The 23933-nt window shown below is 37.9% G+C and overlaps 2 protein-coding genes and 1 long non-coding RNA gene across 3 annotated transcripts; 1 reads left to right on the forward strand and 2 right to left on the reverse strand.

The window, feature by feature from the left end:
• Window positions 1-889: 889 nt before the first annotated feature.
• On the reverse strand, window positions 890-2222 carry LOC112172407 (glucuronoxylan 4-O-methyltransferase 1). The gene has a single exon (XM_024309734.2). The coding sequence runs from the start codon at window positions 2147-2149 to the stop codon at window positions 1241-1243; it is 909 nt and encodes a 302-aa protein (XP_024165502.1). The 5' UTR covers window positions 2150-2222; the 3' UTR covers window positions 890-1240.
• Window positions 2223-14868: 12646 nt separating this feature from the next.
• On the reverse strand, window positions 14869-15552 carry LOC121049817. Its single transcript, XR_005801406.1, has 3 exons — window positions 15274-15552; window positions 15085-15170; window positions 14869-15001 (listed from the first exon to the last, which is right to left on the reverse strand). It is a non-coding gene; the product is annotated as an uncharacterized LOC121049817 (long non-coding RNA).
• Window positions 15553-19415: 3863 nt separating this feature from the next.
• Window positions 19416-20649, forward strand: LOC112171172. The gene is made up of 2 exons (XM_040509738.1): window positions 19416-19853; window positions 19934-20649. Exons 1-2 carry the CDS (start codon window positions 19839-19841, stop codon window positions 20168-20170), a joined length of 252 nt encoding a protein of 83 aa, XP_040365672.1. The 5' UTR covers window positions 19416-19838; the 3' UTR covers window positions 20171-20649.
• Window positions 20650-23933: the final 3284 nt, after the last annotated feature.

A 23933-nucleotide genomic window follows, 5' to 3' on the forward strand; every position in this document is an offset into this window, starting at 1 on the left:
CTTCGAAGAGAGGAAAAGCGGCGGTGGAAGAAAGAGGTGAGGTTGAATATAGTTCAGATCCTAGCGCCTAGCCCCAGTCTGGATCCGCCCAGCCCGCCTAGGCGGACGCCTAGCAGCCCGGCGCCTAAGGCAAACGATTAGGGAAAAATCTGAACGGCACCTTCACGCCTAGCGCCTAGGTGCCGCCTAGGCCGATTTTTAGAACATACATTATGAGATCATATATAGATGTCAACAAGTGGAAACAAAATTTTGAAGTGAGATCTAATTAATTTCCAGCTAGGGATCAGAACTTAAAGTGGAATTATAGCAAGGATGCTTATAGTTCCCAACTTCCATGATCATATAACAGAATTAATAACTTTAAAATTGCTAATTTTTTTTTTTATATAATAACGGAATAAGTGGGTGCCATAAACTCTTTTCAATTATTATATTCATCCAAAGAGTTCAAAATCAAGCTAACACTTCAAACCCCTCAATCCAAGATCGTTAATTTTCTTTTGTCAGAATTACCCCCATCAATGTTCAACATATATGGAATAAGAGTGCGTCTCAAGGTCGTGGCCACCAGCATGAATACAGATAACTTTGTGAAGCGCCTAGTTAGGAAGCTAATTAAATATAACTAAATATATATCAGGATTAATTAAGAGTAGTTCCATTTATTTATTTATTATTCCTCTGTGACTTTTGCTCATGTAGCTAGTTTCGAAACCAAATAAAAAATGTACATATTTTCGACTTTTAATCAATAACAAGAACAATTCAAGCAAATAGACTTGTTGTAAACCTTCATAGTGATGTTGAAGCGAGAAAAGGTAGTTCCTCATTGTCCACGTAAGTTGCTGAAACCACATCATGAATCACACACACACACATATGCATATATCATCTTAAACAAGATTTTCAATTTTGATCTTTGACAGAAACACAAGAACAAACCGAAAATAACCAAAGGAAGAAAAAAACTAAAATACTCATCGGGTAAGAATGGACATCAAACTGCCATATGTAGATATCTATTCCTACTTGGCAAGGACTAGTACAATGGATGCATGTGGAAAAGCATTTACAGAGAGTCAATCTCTATTACAATTTTATCAAAACTGTTGTTGCGCGCATCGTAGCCTTGTAGGTAGCACCATCATCTTACACACGGAAGCCAGTAGCATTGAAATAAACCTTGAAACAATTCGTCTCCAAAAGAAATTGACGAAATAAAACAACAAAATGCCGATCATTCAGGGCAAAATGGCCTACTAGAACCATCCCTGTGACTAGGAATAGTGAAGTGCCTCAACCTCCCTTCCTGTTTTTGCATGTAACCTTTACAAAGGAATGACATAGAGAACTTGTCTTCCACAACTCTGTTCACATCATGAACAAACACATGAGTAGTCTCCCCTTCCTCTTTATTTCGGGCTATCATTCCAGCTGTGTATATGGCACTCATTCTTCCCGGTGCTTCATCATGATACCCGGTGGGTGCATCCACCATTATCAAATCCCATTTGATGTCATAAACTTCACTCGGTAGACCCTTCAAAGCCAATTGGCACATGCTGTACTTAATATCACTACCAACTGCAGTGCACTCAGGCCCCTTCCCAACATCCATGAGATTATCAGCCTCATTCACCTTGCTGTTATATGTGACATGGTATGATTCCAATGTGGGGAAGCGGCGTCGGATTTGCTCGATCCAGGACTCGTCTTCTTCCAGGAAAATTGTCCTACCCCCATGGTTGAGTGCACTCCACATAAGGCTGTCGTGGCCAAGGCCAAAGACAAGGAAGTTGCATGGTGATTTCTGGTCTAGAATCTTTGCTGTCACTGAGATTTCCTTGAGGGTTTGTTGTGGGGTGATGGTTGAGGTTGTGTAGTGGATTATGGTTTGAACTAGAGAGGATGGGATCTTGTTGCAAGGAATATTAGTACTTGGTGAGCAGTCTGTAGAAGTGCTACTTAAATCTTTAGCCGAAGGATTGAGGAAAGGTACCTTTGGTGAGATGGTAGATGAATTTTGATTGGAATCAGATGATGAGAAGCTTGATCTCAAGACAAAGAGGACAACGAAAGCCAGGAAAACTCCGAGGAGAAGAAGCTTATAGTTGAAACTTGGATAGGTTTTTGGTGATCGACTCATGCTTTCGATATGGTCTTGCGTGCTTGAATTCTAGGGGAGAGAATAAGATGATCGAGGTTGAAGTTCCTGGAAATATAATGTAAGATTTTATAGTATTGATTTAGTTGGTCTTGATCTGTTGGGTTAATGCTTGAACATGAAGGGAAGTGAAACGTCGGATGGTTGAAGAAGACATAAGAGCTACTTTACATGATTCTTGGTGAAGCAAGACATATAAGGGTTGGTAGGTTATCTCTATACAATTCAGTTCGGTTGCAGCTGTTTACGTTGTTGTTGAAACCAAAAAAAGTATCACAAGTCCAATTAGATGAGGGTGCAAACAAGCTCTATGCACGTCTCAGCAATGACCCTAAATAAGAATAATTAATCATTGTAATGATGAATGAGCTCAATTGATTATTGTTCTTAGACTAAGAGGAAAAGAAGACGTTGAAGAAAAGAGAAGGACAAGTGCATTAAAAATATATGAAGCATAATTGTTAAAGCGGTGGGCTATGGCTTTGCATTTCTTTCTTTTAATGGAAACAAAGTGACAAAGGAAGAAGGCCGTCCATGTGCTTGGAAGAATATCCAATTAAGCTTTTGCTTTCTCTCACATGGTCCACGAAACGGTGAGGGGTGCTATATATATGATCAACAAGAGCAGAAGAAAAAAAAGACAGAGAGTACGCAACAGAGAGAGAGAGAGAGGAGAGGAAGGAAAAAAAAAGAAACACGCAGCAGAGAAGAAGAGTCACCACAGAAGCAAAGCTGCAGGTATACATCTGCCTTCCCTGTGAAGCCTCCCCAATTAATCCTCCACGTCCTGTGGCTTCCAAACCTCTAATAGGCCGTTCATGAACGACCATTATTATTAGAGTTCTTCTAAGTCCGTCGAAATGACATTGTTGCTGCTCTTAAATCCTTAACGCAATGAAACAAAACGGTTGTTCACGAACGGCCTCGTTTCAATGCTCAAAACTCCTCCCAAATGGTGTTGCAAATCTAATGCGTCGGAAAATTTTGGTTGTTCATGAACAGCCGTGTTTCGATGCTAAATCCTCTCAAAAATAAATGAAATCAGCCACCGCCAAAGGGCTTTCCAGCCTTTTGTCTTCCCATTCACCATGATAATAAAATGGACTCACACCATTTCCAAACAAGCTATACAAAACCCAAAGAAAAACACACCAAGCAAGATATCAAACAAAATGATGTCTTGGCGGTGAAAAGCTTGGTGGAGGAACGATTAAGGCCTGCTTAGAAATACAAAAGCAATTGTCAGTGTGTGTGGATGCAAGTTAATTAGAATTCAAGGCTCAGATGCCCAAATGCAAAATAAAGAATGATTAAAATTTTGCTTTGTTGAAGTGGTGGTCTGATCGGCAAAAGACAACAAAGGGGAGCAAACTTAACTGTTTAATTAGAACATGAAATCAAACTTGAACTTGCTTAATTGTTTAGACAAAATTCCACCTTGAACTTGCTGTATGTCGGCAAGTATAATTGAATGATTGAAATGGTGGTGTACAATGTCAATAAGAAAATAAAAAGCAAGTTCAATTGATTATGTTGGAGAAGGGGGGCCGCACCAGCTTTCTGCATACCAATTGATCGACCAACTACTGCAATTGAAGATCGAGGACAGATGCAGAAGTAGAATTAAATGGTGGAGTCCTCCCTTTTATGGAGATTACAGGGATGTGTTCTTTTCTCCGAATTAGGCCAAGCAAGCCACCTGCATAGCCCTGCTTCAAATCCTGAGCCCAACATCAGTTCGACTCGGCTCTTCGCAATGGGTGTCCAAATCAACTTTACACTCTTTGGAGTTTCAGGCTTAGTCAAGCAGTGTGAGGCCCACTTCAAGTCTCAGAGCCCAACCTCAAAGCACAGCACGGCGGGTGCCCAAATCAAATCAGCGAACACTCTACCAAATTGAGTGTCCAAAAGAAATACATTTACGGGTTCAAAAGATATATACCCGTCGAACCCAAAAGTTGGTACAAAAGCCAGAAATACAAATTCTTGTGAACTACAACGGTTTGTTCCCTTCTCAAGGGTATGTAGGCAATCTAGCGACGTACTAGATGCAACCACAATTTCAAATCGAATCATTGACTCCACCAGTCAAATTCACACACAAATCCAAACAGAATCCCTGACTCCCTGTTTCATCCAATCCAAATCTCTGACCTCATCAGTCAAATTCCGCTAAACACCAGGAAACATCACAGTCTTTCCAAACAAATCGAATCCCTAGTTTGGTGTACCAAATTCGTCCAAACACTATTGCTATTCCAAAAAGCAATACCCCTCCAATGAGTCATTTACCCATTGGAATTCTTGAACTACAAATGACTTGATCCCTCTATAAGGGTACGTAGGCAACCCATTCAGATATCTGGGTGTAGCCACAAAAACAAACAAACACACATATCCCTACAATTGGTTTCTTCATAAATGGAATTAAAGGGTGTTTCCCTGTAATAAGGAATTGTAATTAAGAGACACATTCTGTCTTGAATGGGTCGAACCCGAAATGATTAAAACTCTATTCACTAGATAAATATGAGTGAAATTATGTTGGGTGACATTTACGCTCATTGTGTGCAATTTTTACTCAACAGTTGTCCATTTTCAAATCATTTTGGAGGTTCCATGTTTAGTGACTAGTTTCTTCGTGTGTCGGATACACACACAAACATAAAGTAAAGGATTAAATTCAGTTTACCCCCCTGAGGTTTGGGGGTATTTTCATGTTAGTCCCTGTTCTCTCAATTTTAACAGTTTACCCCCCAAGCTTTCCAATTTCAATCAGCCGTGTCCAATTTCTACTATTCCGTCCAATTTGGACCGTTAAGTCTGACTTTTGAGGGCTAAAATGGTCATTTCAAGACAAAAAAGAAAACTATAAAAAAAAAAGGAATTTTTTTTTTCTTTTTTTTTTTCATTAAAATTTTTTTTTTCCATCTTTTTTTTTTAATATAAATTTTGTCTTCAACCTATACACCACAAGTTATAATAGGTTTATAAAAACAAAAAAATACTCTAGGTGGTTGAAAGTTGCTCGCTGATCTACGATATTATGATATATCTCTGATAAAGAGAAGTATCTTAGGATATATCCCCAATAAAGTGAAGAAATGTCTGTGTAAAATTATTTTTTACAGATATTTACAGATAAAGTGTAAAATCATGAAGAAATATCTGTGTAAAATCATTTTTTACAGATATTTATAGATAAAGTATAAAATAATTTTTTAGAGATATTTCTTCACTTTATTGGGGATATCTCCTAAAATTCTTCACTTTATGGGAGATATATCACAAATATCGTAGATCAGCGAGCGGCTTTCAACCACCTAGAGTATCTTTTTGTTCTTATAAACCTATTATAACTTATGGTGTATAGGTTGAAGACAAAAAAAAAGGTAATGAAAAAAAAAACAGAAAAAAAAGAAAAAAAAACTAAAAAAAGAAAAAAAAAATTCCTTTTTTTTTATAGTTTTTTTTTGTCTTAAAATGATCATTTTAGCCCTCAAAAGTCAGACTTAACGGTCCAAATTGGACTGAATAGTAGAAATTGGACACGGCTGATTGAAATTGGAAAGCTTGGGGGGTAAACTGTTAAAATTGAGAGGACAGGGACTAACATGAAAATACCCCCAAACCTCAGGGGGGTAAACTGAATTTAATCCTAAAGTAAAATATAAGGATTTGTCATTTTTCATCTTCGATATTTTAGATCGCACCAAATCTCGATGTACATAGTGTTATCTAAGTTGTTCGTTAGTTATAAAGAACATTATATCTTTGAAGACCTATTACATGGAGGAAGAACAAATGCTCAACCGACCGTTGGATGCAATAATTGAAATAGTTAACTTGTATGATAAAATATTAACCGTTTCATCTTCTTCGTTTTTACCTCGCAATTGGGAAAACTCGCACTCTCTCTCTCTCTCTCTCTCTCTCTCTATCAATCTAGGTCCAATCTTCTCACAATTTCTGTCATCCCACACACACACATACACCAAATCACTATCTTTCTTCTTTCGTCTATTCTTTTCCCATTTCTCATCATTTGGGGGCCAAATAAAGTGATATTGGATATGGCCAATCATGGCCAGCCATATACAATGTCCTCAATTGTTGCAAGTATGGGCAAGATAACTTGTTCTTCAAGGACTCAAGTTAACCTGTTCTAAGTTTAGTGGCTTCTTCTCTGTTTTAGAGTGTTAATGGCAGACATGCAACTATTAATTTCGATTGCAATTTTTCAATGAAATTGCTATGAAGGTTTTGAAATTAAGCAGATGAGCTAGGCATGGAAATAGTACATATTGCACTTGCTACGCCAAACGGAGAACATTGCCTTGTTTCCTGACGAACCAAATAATTGGTTCACTTCTTTCTTCGATCTTCTTCTTCTTCTTTTATGCAGCATCTCAGTTTCAAGAATTTTTCCTATTTGATTTTGATGATTATAGGTGAAAACTGCGTCAGCCATTCTTGTTGATGTACAATTGCAGAGGGATTCTGACAGGACCCGCCCCAGATTTCACTCATAAATCCGAAGTGGCCCTGCGGGGCCCACCTTAGAAGAAATTCTACCAAAAATTTGGCGGAACTTCCCCTAAAAGTAGGCTACCCAAAACATGTAGGAAAACATTTACACTTCTAAATCATCCATCCTTATTCCCTTGGAGCCACCCTGCTCCCCAAATCACAACATTTCCCAATTCACAAAACACAAAACACAATTTGAATAACATTAATCCCACAAGTAATCAGAGCAATTCTAATAGAAAGGATAAACAAGGAAAACCTAATTCAAAGGAAAACGCGGAAGCCATGCTGTTGACTATGCCTCAACTCCAATGTACGCCCGACCTCAACTAATTTCGCCTGCAAATTGGGCATTTGAAACCGAAGGGCCCAGGGGAAAGTAATTGAAAAACACGTTAGAGTGAGTGGACAAAAATAAATGACTAAATAAATAATTTAAAAGAAAAGAGGTTGTATTACTTCCCCAAGAATTTAAATTCGTAAAACTTCGATGCATGCAACGTTTATAAAACGTATTTCTTTAAAACTCGGAGTCTCGTGAAAACATACCAGTCCCCGCTGGCTAAAAGAATCAGACTAGCCTCGCTAGTCAAGTAACACATAAAGGATATAGGGAAAAGATGTCACCATATGGGTAAAGGAGCCCCTTAGGCTCTACCTACCCTCGACTGCCACTCACACATAGATTGTGTGAGAAGGAGAACTAATAACCTCGACTGCCACCCACGTGAGGAGGAGAATAAATTACCTCAACTGCCACTCACAAACACAAAGTAAGTGAGGAGGAGACCTAATCAAATGACCCGAGTATGGTGAGGAAAAACAATCGAAAACCAGTAAATCCATAAAACTTCCCCAATATCTTACGAGAAAACAATAAGTATATTCAAGTGACGTGACCCTGCACGCCAAATACTCTCAAATCCGTAACCAAAACCGGAAATTAGTATAAGCAAATCCCATTTCCAAAAAAAATCTCCAAGAAACAAACCAAATCCAAAATCATTAATTAGGCATTCCCAATGCCAAAACCGAAAGTCAATAAATAAATGAGAAATCCAACTCCATCGAAACTAGTCTTGAAAATCTTCCAGGAACTTAAATCGGCAATTAGAAATATACTTAATTCCGGCAATTACCTCAGAAATAAGTAATTCATCAAATAATATTATAAATCATAACCAACCTTTGAAACTCATTATTGAAAGCAAGTCCACAAGATAAACCGAAATCAAATTCCGAAAATCAATTCATTTGCTCAAAATGTAATATGATTAATAACTAGAGCATTATTTTAAGAAATAAATGCATGCATCATTATTTAAAAACAAAAGTCCACTCACAGTACTATATAGGCGACCACGTGTACGAGTTCCTTCGTCGAGCAATAGTTCGGTACGTCGCCCTGTACACAATTATTTTTCGTGAATAACTATTCAATAACTAAATATGATTCCCAAAATCAAATACTTATAAATCATCTCTCCACTTCTTCTCAGATTCAACCCAAATTGTACCTCTAATACCAATTCGTTATCTTAAAGGTTCCAAGTCAGAACCGAGAGATATCCGACGGTCGATTCTCGCAAATCGATAATCTAAATCCTAAATTTTCAGATATTCATAATCGATTAAAAACTTCTCCAATTCCAACCAAATTCACATATTCAACCTCTACAGAAATTATAGGATTTAACTAGCTAAAAAAATATATCATTTAAATTACTGTTTAAACGCCACCACTGTTCATGCACGGCCAACTCCTCCTCCAGCCACCAAATTTCAACCACAATATCATCTCAACATTCTAAGCATTTTTCATAACTGTGACCAAGTGAGAAAATATCTTGAAGTGCTCCAATTTTGCCGATGAACACAATCGTGGAAATCTCCAAACCCACCAATTTGGAAATCCTTCAAATTCACCTTCCAAACGTGGAAATTTCAGCTAGAAGTCTTGAGGGAAGATGATCAGTGACCCGAGGCGCTCCTAATAAAGCCAATTTCACCGCCGAAGATAGCCGGGAACTGGAGAATTTCGCCGGAGAAGCAAACTGCCACAGTAACAATGCTTGCATAAATTCGGGGCTTTCCGGCCAAATCACCGATACCCACTGATACCATCGTGTAGAAGAGTAAGAGACAGTCCAAGGACAACTGGAATCACGTCAATCGGATGCCGGACGGTGAAGGAATCGGAAAAAGAAGAAGAGAGGGCGACGCGGGGGAAGAGGGAGAGGAGAGAGAGAGGGTCAGGGTAAGTTCTGAAATGGGAACTTACCTCGGTAAGTTTCCTTATATAGAGAGAGTTACCATGAACAGTAAATTCACCTTTTCACTTATAACTTTCACATACGATCTCCGATTTTTACGTACCACATATGCACGCGCTCGGTTTAATGTCCTCTACGACTTTCATGAAGAACATTTTCACAAATTTTGACCAGAACAAAAGTCAACTTTTAGGGCCACTAAAAGTACCGAAACAACAGTAAAAGTGAAAATAGTTGTCGTTTATCGTCCAAATGACTAGTAAACGGGTAAATTAAGATACGAGACGTTACATTCTCCCCTCCTTATAAAAATTTCGCCTCGAAATTTTATGCCGGTTAGAAAAGAAAAGGCACACCAATTGATTCAAAATACCACAATCTCAAAACTTATCAACTCTTCCTTAGATTAAGCTTTCCTTTTCGCAACCTCAAATCAACAACCAACAGAAATTCTTATGATCCCCACTACAAAAGCAATGAAGACATGCTTATAATTGATACGCTCAAAGCAAGCATATAATTTAACCCTAGAAATATCATTAGTAGTATAAGCAAGTAGGGATCGTTCTATTCCGGGGATTGAGGGTACACCTGTCAATGTAAGACAATTTAAACAATTAAAATAAAAACAAAGTATAATATTCACACATATAAACATCATTTACGATTTTAGGGGGGTGTTTTAGGTTTTGGTTTTCGAAAAATTAAAGAAAGAATAAAAACTAAGTATAAACAAAAACACAAATACAAGAATGAAATATAAGAAACAAAGATTAAAACCAAGTTCATGATTAAATTCGAATTAACCTTATAGTTGTTCTTCCAAGTCATGTGAAAGGAGTTGATCATGTGAAACATTAGAAAGCAAACGATTTCCCATATTTTACTTTCAACGCTAATTAATCTAAGTGAAAGCACAAAGACTAATCCTATCAAACATGCATTCAAGCTCTAGAAAGCTAGACAATCATACATATTCAACACATGAAACACATAGAAAGGCTATCAACTCAAGTGTACAACTTAGTATGAATAAGTTCACCTAATTGCAATTCTTTTCAATTGAATTCGATTTTTGTCCAAAACCTTTACTACTTTCGATTTAAGTTCATAACACAAAAAGTTGAATCATGTTCTTAAATCTAGCACCACTTATACATAAACCCTAAAAGTTTCGAACCAATTAAGATTAACATACAAGAGATATCAATTAAGCAAATTCAATCGAACAATCACACATAAGCAACTTTGGAATCACAACATAGAAATCAAAATTCTTTATTCAATCATAAAATTTCAGAATATAAACCTTGTTCAAACATCAATGTTAACTAGAACAATCTTTAACGAAATCAAACAAGGAGAATCAAAAGTGATTACAAGAAAGAAGGTTGAATTACACCGTGAATGGAGATGGTGATGAAGAACTCGAATGATGAACTAATGAAACTCGAAAGCAAGCTTCAAAAGGGCACGGATTCAAGGTGGAATGATGGAGATGAGCACGGCTTGGTCTTGCTTCTTCCTTCCTTGCTTGAAAACGCAGAAGATGAACTAGAGAATGGAGAGAGCTTTCGCGTATAAACTGATTTCTGAATTAGGGGGAGTGGTATTCTTGAGACGTCTAGGTTGTAGAGTATATATAGGGAACGGCCTCCTTGCTCTCCAAGCCGTGATTTTCTGTTTATTTTCCCAAGGAATTAATTTAATAACTCCATATAACTTCCACCAATGAGAAATTGCCAAGTAAGCCCTAGTGTGTCATCCAACCAATCACAAAACTCCAAGATGATTCTCTAATATATTCTTGCCAAAATTCCTTGAATATATTTCTGATTTTCTTCTCATATTTCAGCCAAAATATTCTTAGGGAATATAGGAATGAATCTAGACGCCTTTTGGTTCTTTTCTTGATTTCTTTCCTTAAATTCCACCCTAGAAAATCTCTTGGCGTAATCTTTTATTTTCTTCTTGATTTTCACGCCAACTTTCTCTCCTCCCTTTGTATTTCACGGCAAGGCATCCCTAGGGTTACATCTTTGCGTCACAAACCCTAATTCCATGGGCTTTCATGGGCCTTGATCCATTTTGCCAAAAATCCAACTCAATTTCATAGAGTTCTTGGGCCTTGTTGCTTCAACTTCAAGCCTTTTCATCCTTCAACATCAAGACACTTCATTTTTCCATTTCTTTTTCATGGTTGCGTTGGAAACTTGCTTGGTAAGCCTTCCTCCATTTCTCAGGGTTTCCTGGTTGAAACAGGAAAGCTTGTTTCTTCATTTCTGCTCATTTCTGTGACCCATTGTGTCTTTTATTTGTTCGCCTTAACGTTCGCAAGCTCCTCTTTCCATTCGTGAGTTCATTTCCACTTTTTAGCTCGGAGGTCCTGAAAATAGAAACTATTACTGAAAATAGAAACTTCCCTAAAATGAAAATAGAAACTTTCTAAAAATGAAAAATAGAAACTTTCTAAAAATGAAAAATAGAAACTTACTAAAAATGAAAAATAGAAACTTTCCTAAACTAAGAATGGAAACTTGCCAGAAATGAGAAATGGAAACTACAAAAATGGAAACTTTCTACAATAAGGAACTTTCCCAATTGAAGAATGGAAACTTTCCCAAACAGGGATTTTCCAAGGAAATGGCGCAGAAAATGTAGGGAAAAACAGTTAAACGGTCGCATTAAAATGCTCCTATCAATAATCCAAAATTATCAACGTCCAAAGTCGAATCAAGTAAGTCATTGCCTCTTTATATACAGGATTACAATGCATAGAATTTGAATTGTACAAGGAAAGGTAATCATACAATGAATGGATATCTCTAAGATATTCTCCAAGATTCTCTCTAATTAAAATCCTATTGCCACTAGATCAAGTAACCTAGAGTTTGGGTCAGACACACAAATAGGGATTTACTTGAACACTCCCTCTTTATGTCGCCCAAATGTGGTGCTCCTCTCATTGCCTCATTAAAAACCTTGCCGAGTAACAAAAACCCAGTGGGACAAAAATAACCTCGGTCGAAGGGGAAAAAGAGCACAACACACCCTTCACGTTTCGAGACCATACATGTAGACACCTCCCCCTGATGTCTGCATCTCCCCCTGACGACTATAGTCATTGGAGTTCGGATAACTGCCGCAAATGATGCTACCAACATGTTTCTCGAAAGTGGAATTTAGGCAATGACTTAGTAAGCAAGTCTGCCATACTGTCCTCAGATCGAACCTAGTTCACTTTAATCTTGAGGAGAGTTTGTTATTGCTGATTATACTTGGTGTGGTCGCTTTTGATGTAGCCTTGCTTCAAAACAAGTAGCATTATCCTATATGCTCGTAGGCTCATATGTGGTAGACTTCAAACCTTAATTGTTCGAACATGCGTAACTATGGATCCAATCCATATTCATTCACGAATCACTTCGTGAGGAGCAATAATCTCTGCATTGTTCAAAAATATAGCGACTAGGGTCTATTTCTGTAGACCTCCAAGATATCACGGTCTTTACCCATGGTGACCACTTTACCAGTTTGGGAATGACCTTTGAATGGGTCAGAGAGATATCCAATATTAGTAAAACCTTCCAAAACACATGTCGTTTTGGGTTGGGGATGTTGGACGCAGGCCAGTGTTGGCACGATCCTGGTGTGTGATGGGTCCGAGTCCATCATCTCTCTATAGGGATAGAACAAGCCCATATCAATTGTACCTCTCAAGTACTGAAAGATATCTTTTACACCAATCCAATGGTGTCGTGTTGGCGCAAAGCTATATCTGACTAACAAGTTCATTGCAAATGCTCCATTAAGAGATTAATGTGCTCACTCACCCAATTTAAAGATAAGAAGACAATTTTAGCCTCTAAACAATTAAGAATTTCAAAGCTCTCTCTCTCTCTCACATCCCTCATCCCTCCGATCGTGGCTAACTCCACCCATGTCGTCTCCTTTATCGAGCCGCCGCTGAAACCCGCCGGATGGACCAACTGGACCATCAACCTCGCCGGCACTGGCGATGGCCATGGGTCTTCGTCTTCACCCGGCCGGGTTCCACTACGTTAACTCGAGCCTCGAGTCCTTGCACAAGCTCGATAGCCTCCTCGCCGACGCTCCAATCGACTCTCTCTCTCTCTCTCTCATTTGGTTATAGTTTATTCAAAAATTGTGCTTCTTTGTGCAGTACTACAGTTACGAGGGAGGAGGTGAATGGAAATTTCATTTTGTTATTACCAGGTTTGAGATCTGGTGTAGTGGTGCTTGAAATTCGAAAATATGCTTTGATAGTTCTTGATTTTTCAGGGGTAGAATTTGGATACAGGCTAGTTTCAGAAGCAACCTTGCAACCAATGACTGGATTCCCAAGACGGATGAAGATCAATCTGGTATGCACTACTAGAGAAAACGCATTCAGGGACGAAATCATTTTGTCTCCTAAAGATGAGAATTCGTCCCTAAAAAAAATTTGGGACGGAATCGTTTTGTGGCTAATGTCGTCTCCTAATCCTCGTCCCTAATTATTTAAGGCAACAAACAATAAATTCCGTCTCCTAATGCATTTGGAGAAGAAATTAAAATTGTCTCCCTATCCAATAAAATTTCATCCCTATTCTCATCGAGCATTAAGATATTAGCGGGAAAATTAACTATAAATGGCGCCAATCATAGGAATAAGAAACGAAACTTGGTTTGTCTCCTTTTATTTTCTAGTTTTAATTTTTTTTCTTTCAAATTTATGGCACCAATCATATAAATAGGGGAAGAAACTCACTCCGTCTCCATATATTATCAAATTTTAAATTATTTCCCAAATTAATTTTAATTTTCAATAAACTATTGAATGACAGTAGGCAAAAAATTTATCAAAAAGCACAAATTTATTATGGATAATGTAGTGATAAACAAAGCCATAACATAAACTATTTTTCAACTCTAACTAACACTGAAAAAATTGAGCTTCATAAGTTTTCAACTAGAAACAAAATCTGCAGTAGCTGGAGGATAGTTGTGGCCACTATTATATACATCAATGACCTTTTTCATTGACCTCAACAGCATTCTTTACATCAACGGCCTTATCAGCAGTAGTTGCAGCAGCCACAGTAAAAAGTTCGCAAACCTATCAAGTAAGGGCAGAACATATTAGGTTAAGTACATAAATGACTGAGTACAGTACACAAGTGATTAAGTAAGGGCATAATTGATTAGGTTAAGTGCATAAATGACTGGGTACAGACCGTACAGTACACATATGAAAATTGTTTATGATATTAAGATTATTGAAGCTTATAAAGATTCCCACCTTTTTTGCAGTAACTGCATCAAAGACACTAGCACTCCCTGTAGAAGATGGTAAGATAGTTGGGATATATTAAGTGCAGATGACTTGTTTCTCGCCCTCATTACAAATTCCAATTCAAACCTCACTTAGAGCATCATTCAACATAGCACTTTGTCAGATTGGTAACCAACAACTACATAGCATTGAAAAAGATGTGGGAACACAAAGCTGAACAGTGTGCTTTTCAACTAGCCAAAGTTTCAGTCTTTCCGTAAATCGTAAGATGTGAGAACACAAAGATGAATGGTGCTTTTTAACTGCATAACCTTATCTTAATCACAACTAGCCAAAGTTTCAATCTTTCCATAAACCGTAAACCAATAGGCAAGAGTGCAATTATTTCTAAATTATGCATATAATTGATATAAGCGAAGATCAATTCTAGTATGCTAACAAAGGATACCTATTCTTTCTAACTTAAATTCTTCTTTTTACTTTTTACATTGATAATATAACTGAGTAACATGTTATATATATTTTCTAACTTGACATTCAGCTTTGAAGCAAAATAAAAGGAAATGAGACAAGTCTTTTCCATATTCAAAATGCATATTTGTAGTACACCTTCACAATAATGTACAGAGAAAAGGAATATAAAGGAACTGATAAGAGGTAATCAAACCTTGAAGCCAAAATTATATAATCTTGTAGCTGATAATTGAGGCGGCTTGAAATCAATTGAGTAAGCACCTAAGAAGTAAAGCAAAATGAAAACAGGTTATTTCCCATTTTCTAAACACACAAGCTAGAGAATGAAAGAATGAGTAGATCACCTTTCGGAGATGGATCCCACAAGGGAGAGTATACTATTGGAGGCCTTTGGAATATCTATCTATGTATGTTAGAGTCAGCTTCTCTCCTGCAAGGAAATACCAAGTACAACAAACCTGGTGTAAAAAGCAAAGGCATAATGCTTGACTGCTTTAACAAATTATATAGCTTTTTTGGTGAGAAACAGTTACCCTTGATATCATCACCACCCAAAAGCTGATGCAAAGATTGCAACTTTCACACCCAAAATGCTCAATCTCCAGCACCCAATTAATCAGGAAACTAAGAGATACTGCTTTTCCCAATTAAAATTGAAGCGTTCTATGAGGCATTTCATCGAACAAGTGGTGCTAGGAAAAAGAAGACCGCCCTAAACGCAACCCATGCCAGTTCTCAATTACTGCAGACTTGTATGCACAACAGCAAGATAGCTTACAGAATAGTGTGTACAATTATTTCTAAATTATGCATATAAGCCAAGATCAATTCTTGTTTACTGATAGAGGATACAAAATTATATATACGACCCAAATTTATATGTACTTCAATTCTAGAAACCGCAAATTTATAAATGAATCAAAATCCAATTAATCAAGCCATATGAAAAGGATGTATTACCAAATATGATCCAAATCCGATGAAACCACACCATTATCCATGAACGGCGATGGAAGTTCGCCAATGTTGAAGCCGAGGGGTGGACGCCGCGCCGAGGCGACCAGAGAAGAAAAAAAGGCTTGTCAGGGAACTGGGGGGCGGAGCCGCTGCCGGAGGAGGAGCCAGCCATTCGGCCCGGGAACAGCGAAGATCTGGTTAGGGTTTATCTGTCTTGGGCACCGCGAAGAGAACAACCAAAGAAAACAAACGATCTCCCTAAGGACGAGGATGCTAGTTGCCTTTAATAGAATATCAAATATTTCCCCCTTTTTTTTTTAACTTGTAATTTTACTTGTTTATCCTTGTTCATTACTGTGGTTTTCATAGTATCTCTATAAGGGGTATTTACGTAAAAGTAATATTTTGACTGACAAACACTTAATTTTTAACATATAAAATAATTAAAATAAATGAATCCTAATATACTAAACTCTTTTCATATAAAAAATGATCTAGAATCCAAATTTCAAGAAAGTTCTATTAGATTTTTACTAGTAGTCAGCAATGCAATTGTCTTTTAGTCAAGCTTCTAACCTTACTACGACATCAACAAACAAAAATTAGCAGTAACAAAACTAAAAAAAGACTGAAATTCTGCAATTTAGTCATAACCGCGGTTTATTGGGGTTTTGGTTCATGTCCCCCCCTTGTAAGCTTTGTTGATTAATGGTTATTGTCTTTCTCAAAAAAAAAAAAAAAAGATTTAGGGCACTAAATGAGGAGAAGAGAAACTAAAAGAGGCAAGATAGATGAGAGGGATTGCATGACAGAGACACTACTGTGGGGAGGTATTGGTGTTTGGAGGTTCGTACAGAGCAATGATCCTCGAATAGTTTGAAGAACTGAGATAAATGGAGAGGCTATTTATATGTGAGGTCGGAACTACATCGTTTCAATCCAATCAGTTGCTACATATTATTTATTTTTGCCAAACCCCGTCCATATGAAAAGTTCATATATATATATATATATCCAACAAAATTAGGGACAAAATTTTTCGTCCCTAATTCTTTTCGTCCAAAATTTGAAATTTGGTGCAACTAACCGCTTAAATTTTACCATTTTTTTGCAAAATCTAACACGCATAGGAGACTAAATTAAATTTCATCCCCAATTAATTTTTGGGAAAAATATTTTTTGTCTCTAATTGAAACTTATTTGTCTCTAAATGGCGTCGAATGGAGAATTTTGAAAACAAAACTTTTAGGGACAATTTTTTTTTTTGTCTCTAATCATGTGTTTTGGGGACGAAAAATTGGTCCGTCCCGAAAAAATTTGTCTCCAAATGGGTTTTCTCTAGTAGTGATGGGTTTAGATTAATTGTTAGTGACTGTAACTGATAGTAATTAAGCATGTAATGGACATATCGAAGAAGTGGGAATGTTCCCTATTTTAATAGTACCATGTTTCTTTCTTCTATATGATGATCACCAGGTCTTCATTTCAATGTAAGTGAAACTGAGAGTTGTGTATTGCTCATAAAAACATTTCAGCTTTTGCTTCCAAGATGGAAGTAGTTTTTGAGGAACTTAAGAAGAGCTGGTAATGCTGTAATTTTTTTACTGAATATTCATATCAGCATATATGTAATTTAGTGGTTTCACATATGTTTGTTTATTTTCTCTCAATGGTCACTGTAATTAGACCATTGTTGATGTGGGCCTGGTGCTTCGGGAAGCTAGCAAAAATATTGGTGACGACGTGGTGGGCAATAATAATATTATTGAGGGGCAATAATGTTTCTACTAGGGGGCAATAATCATATTAATCATATTACTGAGGGGCAATACAATGTTTATTGGGGCAATAATATGATCAATTGTGTTATGTAGTGTATTCATTTTGGTTTTGGGAGTTTATACAATTCACTGGACGAAAATAATATGAATTTGGGAGGCAATAATATGATTATTGGGAGGCAATAATATGAGTATTGCAGGGCAATAATATGATTACTGGGGGGCAATAATATGGTTACTAGGTATTATTAGGGGGCAATAAATCCAGACGTCGGAATCCGGACACCAGTCCGGTAGCCGGATTCAAGATTCCGATGACCAGTTGCCGGATTCCGGTCACCGGAGTCGGCACCCGGCCATTGGTCACCGGAGGCCGGCAAGGTGGAGGATGACTTCTCCCTCTAAGTGAAAAAGAAGGAGAGGGCAAAAAAGTCCCAAAAAAGAATAAAAAAGAATTAATTGGGTATTAGGGAAATAATCCCTTAGAGTGTTTTGGGTAAATGGGGTTAAAAAACAGTTGGTGGTGCAAGTGGGCAATTTTTAAGCTGAAATTGGGTAAATGATCATTTTCCCTTAAATTAAATGGATTTTAGGGAGATGCCACTAGCTAGTGTAGATGTCAATCCTGGATCAAATTTGCTTATTCATAATGTCAGAAATAGGCGGCCATATGTACATGGACTTGAAAAACGTATGCTAATTCACCCGTTTCCCACTTTCCCTTATTTACAAACTTTTTTAGCATTCTGAATCTCTTTCTTGAACGGTTGTCTTTGCATTCTGTGAACCACTTGAGCAATTTGTGCTATCTCTTACTGCAATGCCAGACAACAATATTGAATCTATTGAAAGGGTTATCATATTGCTTATCGCTTTCCACTGAAATGGACGAATGTAATTGATTTAAAGTTCTGATTCTGTTCAGTTGAGATTGAAGGATTGTATATTCTAGTATTCTATAATTGCCAACTCATTAATATATCTCTTAGTCCTGAATGTCAACTTTTTATTTTTTGTTTACTTTTATGCTGTTAAATTTGGTTTCACTTGAACATATAAGTTGTGATATTGCTATAAGAATCTTGAAATTATTTTGTATGATCTTAAAATTATTTTGTATGAATCTTAAAATCATCAGTGTCATTCCTTGTTGTCTTCTTACGTAATTTTCTTGCTGCCATATATAAGATCATGTGTAATATAGGGAGAGATTATATAATGTAATTTTCTATTAGAAGGTGATATTGTTGTTCAGGAAAACAATCTTTGGTTTTGCCTGCACAAGTTGTTGGATGGTATTAGTTTGTATAAGAATATAAACCAAAAACTAACGGCAGTCCTTCGAGGAATTTAATTTACTGAAGATGAATTTCTTGCTGATTGAATATCTCGATGCTTTGTTCTCACAATGTCAAATAAAATATATAATGTTAGGTGTGCAATGTTGCACCCTCTTCCTTTTCTTGCATACCTGTTATCTGCTAGTTTGTTCAATTTGAAAGAATTAAGGTTTGGATGTGTGTAGTCACCAATTAATTTGTTAGTCCTTACAAGTTTTTTTTCCCTTTTCTTTTTCATTATTGTATTGTTATTGAGATGCAATATTTACATTGAAATGTCAATTGAAAATCCCAATGCTCTACTCAACCTAATGAAGGTTGTACTGAGTTCGTCTGCTACTTTCTAGTTTCTAGGTGAAAGGAAGTCATTGCTTGGAGTACCTCAGGGGAAGCAATTATGTCGTTCATGAAAGGAGATTTACTTACTAAAACCAGAAAGCTGGTCAAAGGCTTGGGCAAGGCTGAGCCTGTTTGGTACAAAGCCATGGAACAGTTTGTCCCTCTCTCTCTTTCTTTCTTTCTTTCACTATTTTGTGATTCTTGAAACTCTTGCGCTTTGTGTATTTAATTTTGATGTTTTGGAATTTTCAGAGCACCACCCCCAACATTTCCTCGTGCTGATGCAATTCAAAGGATCACTCTCCTAGAGGATGTTTACATAAAAAAGTTTTTTTAAGAAGCATCCAGATTCCAAACATGAAGACGCAATCAAGTATAGCATATTCTTAATTTTTTTGTTAACAAATTTTCCTTGTGTCTTCCTCTCTTCATTTCATGTACTATCACCCCATCAGTGTGCAGTATGTGTGCTCATATGAGTTTTGTCCTCATAAATTACAATTAGGTGCTGTCGTACTACATCTGTGAATGATTGGTGTGTGGTAATTCAGAAATCGATGCTCACATTAACCTAACTCTGGCATTATATTTGAATAGGTTTTTTGCTTTTGATCCTGCTCCAGCCCATTTGGTCATCGGGTGCTTGAGTTGAAGGAGCAGAGGGCTTCTGAACAGGAAGCAATGACGGTAGCTGATGTATGTATATGGACTTCCTTTGTTTGAATTTATGCTCCTCTTTAGTTGCTTCTGACTGTTATTTCCTGGTCTCTTACTAGATGGAATACCAGGCAGAGATAAAGGCAAAGAAGAAGGCATATGTTGCGTTGAAGAAAATTGCACGTCAACAAGGAAAGAGGCCTCCTCCCAACCCATATCCCATTGTTGTCAAGGAGATACAAGCTGAGGAGAAGAAGTATGTCTATGACCGTTTTCACAATCCAAGAATTTGCCAGATTTTAAGGAAACTGCAAAACTGCAAGAGGAAAAGGCAGTTGAGGATCAGGACAGAATGAGAGGGGGTTGGGGTGGCGGTGGCAGTGGCGGTGGCGGCATGGGAGGTGGTGGTGGTTGGAGAAGCAGTGGCGGTGGCAGTGGTGGTTGGGGTGACCGGTAACATTTTAAGCTTCATCAGTTGAGATTGGTTAGTTAGCCTCCTGAGATTTCTTCCAAATTTTTTTTTTTCAAGTATTTGTCCTTGCATATTTTAAGGTTGTAAAATGCTGGATTCTTGTGAATGAATCATTTCACATGGTATTGCGTTGTTGGTCCACATGCCTTGCGTGCTTTGAAGTAAGAAAAAAGAAATGTGGATCTCATAGATTGCTGGTTGCAGCAAGCTTTCAGAAGATCATGGAATTTTTCTGCAAGAAAAAATGGATTACTATTGGATTCGAGGCCAGTGTTCAAATTTCCTTTTGGTTTACTCTATTGTAAGAAATAATTATACTACAAGATCAATTTAGAATAAAATTTTAAGATTTGATTTGTTTGAGTACTGTGTTTGTTCATCTTCATTTCCTCTCTCTCTTTTACTTTGTTAGATGGGTGCAAGTTCTAAGCAGCTATTGACTCTCATATATCCAATCAACCATTTAATGTGTCTAATGAATGTAAGGATTCCATGAAAAGCTGCTCTTCCTTCAACAAATTTTTTGACAGTGTTTGAAAGTTGTTGAATTTGGAGACGTGCACATGCATAGATTAGAGAGTATTTTGTTTCTTAGATTGAATCCCGGACACCAACTTGTATTTTGACTTTCATGAATCAAAGGAACAAGGTTGTGTTCAACCCCAAAATTTTCACCATATCTCCTGTATTTCTATGGATAGGGAATTGTATAAATTAGCCCCAAGTTGGACCTATAAAAGACAAACAACTACGTTGAGGGGTTGTCAAGCATGATACGTGTGTCAATTTTTTTTTTTTTTATCAAATAAGAACTTCATTAATAATGAACTGCTTACAACGAGTTTTAGGTGACATCTCTTACTCAGAAATGACCACTACACTTCACACTGGAACTCTATAATGACTGACTCTAAACTAGCACTACAAGTGTATGACAAAGACAATAAGCGCAGGAGCAGTGAGTCCTTGACATCTCACCTCTTGTCCAGCCAGTAAGAACTCTAAAACTAGACAACTCACTTTTGTCGACACTAACTCACCAACCAGAGTCCTCTTGACCAGTGTTTGATCGACCAAGCCAACACTCATTGTGGCCTAAACTTGACCAAAAGGATTGTCGGACATTCAAACCTGGGACTAAAGAAAACCCATGCCAACACCATCTCCACCCTATTGTCAACACCATTCGTCCACAACTGTTCCAAATCGCCATCGCTTCTGATCCAAACCCAGACAGGAAAGACCCACTAGAAGGCCAAGGATGATTGTCTATACCATTGCCAGACATTTTCGCCACCGCTGCTGACCCAACTCCAGAACAGGAACTACCCTCTAGACGGCGAAAGAGAAGATTGTCCCTGCCACAACTTTAGTAGTACCGTATTACCAACAATACACCAAAAACCAAGCAAACAACAAAACTAAAAGCTTTAAAACAAAACAACACCTAAAGAACTTAGAGAAAGACCCAAGGCCCAGACCGGGCCCACAGTCGGATAAAGGCCCAGACCGCCACCACCTTCAGACCCACTGCGGTCGAACTCCATTGTGCCATCGCCAACACCGTCGGAGACTGACCACCACCATCATCATACCATCCTCCCTTCAAGCTAGATTAGGATCGAACCAGCCATCACCCCTGAATTGGAGTTTCCCATCCCTGCCAACCACCGGACACGACCGGATTGGAAGATAGATCCATCCGATCGGAGCTCGCCTAGCATAACCACCGGATATCAAAGCAACCCCACTCCGCCAACCACCCATAGACCGTCCAAACCAGATCAATCCAGCCACCCCCTCCACCACGTCCCCGTACGGCTCCGCCGACCAACTCTGACCAGTCGCTGCCAATTCGATCCTCCTACCACAACTTTGCAAGCCTCCACCTGTCAAAAACCTTGCAAGCCCTCATTGTTTGAACCCTAAAACCTATCAACCAAAGGCCCAGGGCCACTACTTGCCAATAACCGGTGATATTAAGCCTACCCGTCTGGCAACAATATCCATAGGACGCGTCGTCGGACAAGTGAGAAGATTTTTTAGAGAGACTCCCTTACGGCTAGGGTTGAGAGAGACTTATGTTTAAGTGAAAGTGACTTGCATAATGCACACTATCTTTTGGTTAACATATATGCTTTAACAATAATAATATATGCTTAAAAAAATATAGTGTATTGTAATTTTGGTGTTTTGTTGAATATTTTTATTAAAGTTAAGGGTTTTTATCATAGGACAGGGTCCCCGTTTGAACTCTTTCGAACTGGACAGAATCGTATATGGACTTTCAAAGTGATCAAATAAGTGCCTGGACTTCTAAAACGACATCACTAAGGTGCTTCCGTCTATATTCCGTTATTCCTTCGTTAAGTGCAGGAGTAAATCAGACATTTCACTCAAATTGACCACTAAAATCAGAACTGCAATTAATTTTTATCCTTATGCTTCATTTTTCAAGAATACTTTGTTGTAAAGGGCTGTGACCACTTATCTGATTTTAGCCTAAAAATTGCCCACTTACTCCACTAAGAGTTTTTTAACCCCATTTACCCAATCTAACATCTATTGACAGTTTTAACCTTATTTTAATTATTAAATTACAATCATCTCTCTCTCTCTCTCACACACACACACACACACACACACACACACATCTGCATCCTCACCCATAGTCGCCATCATCATGCTCGTCTGCTGCAACAAGCTGGGCAACTTCTCGATCTCGTAATTGGATTCGACGACTCGTTGGGGTCATAGACGGAGAGGAAGGAGAGTCCGGAGATGGCGCCGAGGAGGTAGGATTCGGATCGGGCCTAGACGGCGAGGCCGGAGTTGTTGGTGGTGTCGGCGTCGAACCAGAGGATGGGGAGTGAGGTAGAGGGTGATGCGGCCCTGGCAGTCGCCGGCGAAGAGGAGGAGGTGGCAGCTGGAAGGATTGGTTGAGAAAAAGTCCCGGCCGGGGGGGGGGGGGGGGGGGTTGCTGAAGCTTGCTCCAATTTGGTGCCCAGAGTAAATTTCTGGGTGGCCTTTTTTTTTTTTTTTTTTGAGAATGAGATAGTCTTCTTCTGTTTCTATCTCTCTGAAGTGTTCCAGGATGGAGGTGTTGGCAGCAATTGATAGAGGTGTCGGTCTGTTTTCACCGCCTCCGTGAAAACCCAAAACAAAACAAATACAAAAATTATTGGGGGGCAATAAAGAGATTACTGGGGGCCAATAAAATGTTTATTTGGGCAATAATAAGATTATTGGGAGGCAATTATAAATTATTGGGGGGCAATAATAAAATTATTTATTTGGATAAACCTCTGAATTCTTTCAAAATTCAAAACATCTTCATTTTTTACTAATTATTGATCCCCAATAATCATTTCCCCTTGTTGGTGACGGGTAAAAAGTGATTTTACAACAAGGTCTCCTATCACTTCTCTCTCTAAGTGACAAAGAAGGAGAGGGCAAAATTGTCCCAAAAATAAATTAAAAAGAATAAAAAAAATTAAAAAAAATACTTAATTGGGTAATAGGGAAATAATCTCTTAGAGTGTTTGGGTAAGTGGAAAATTTTTAAGCTAAAATTGGGTAAATGATCATTTCCCCTTGTTGTAAAATCACTTTTCTTTGTTTCTTAATTTTACTTTGTAAAAATAAAT

This window comes from Rosa chinensis, chromosome 6, assembly GCF_002994745.2.
Source record: "Rosa chinensis cultivar Old Blush chromosome 6, RchiOBHm-V2, whole genome shotgun sequence".
Lineage (NCBI taxonomy): Eukaryota > Viridiplantae > Streptophyta > Magnoliopsida > Rosales > Rosaceae > Rosa > Rosa chinensis.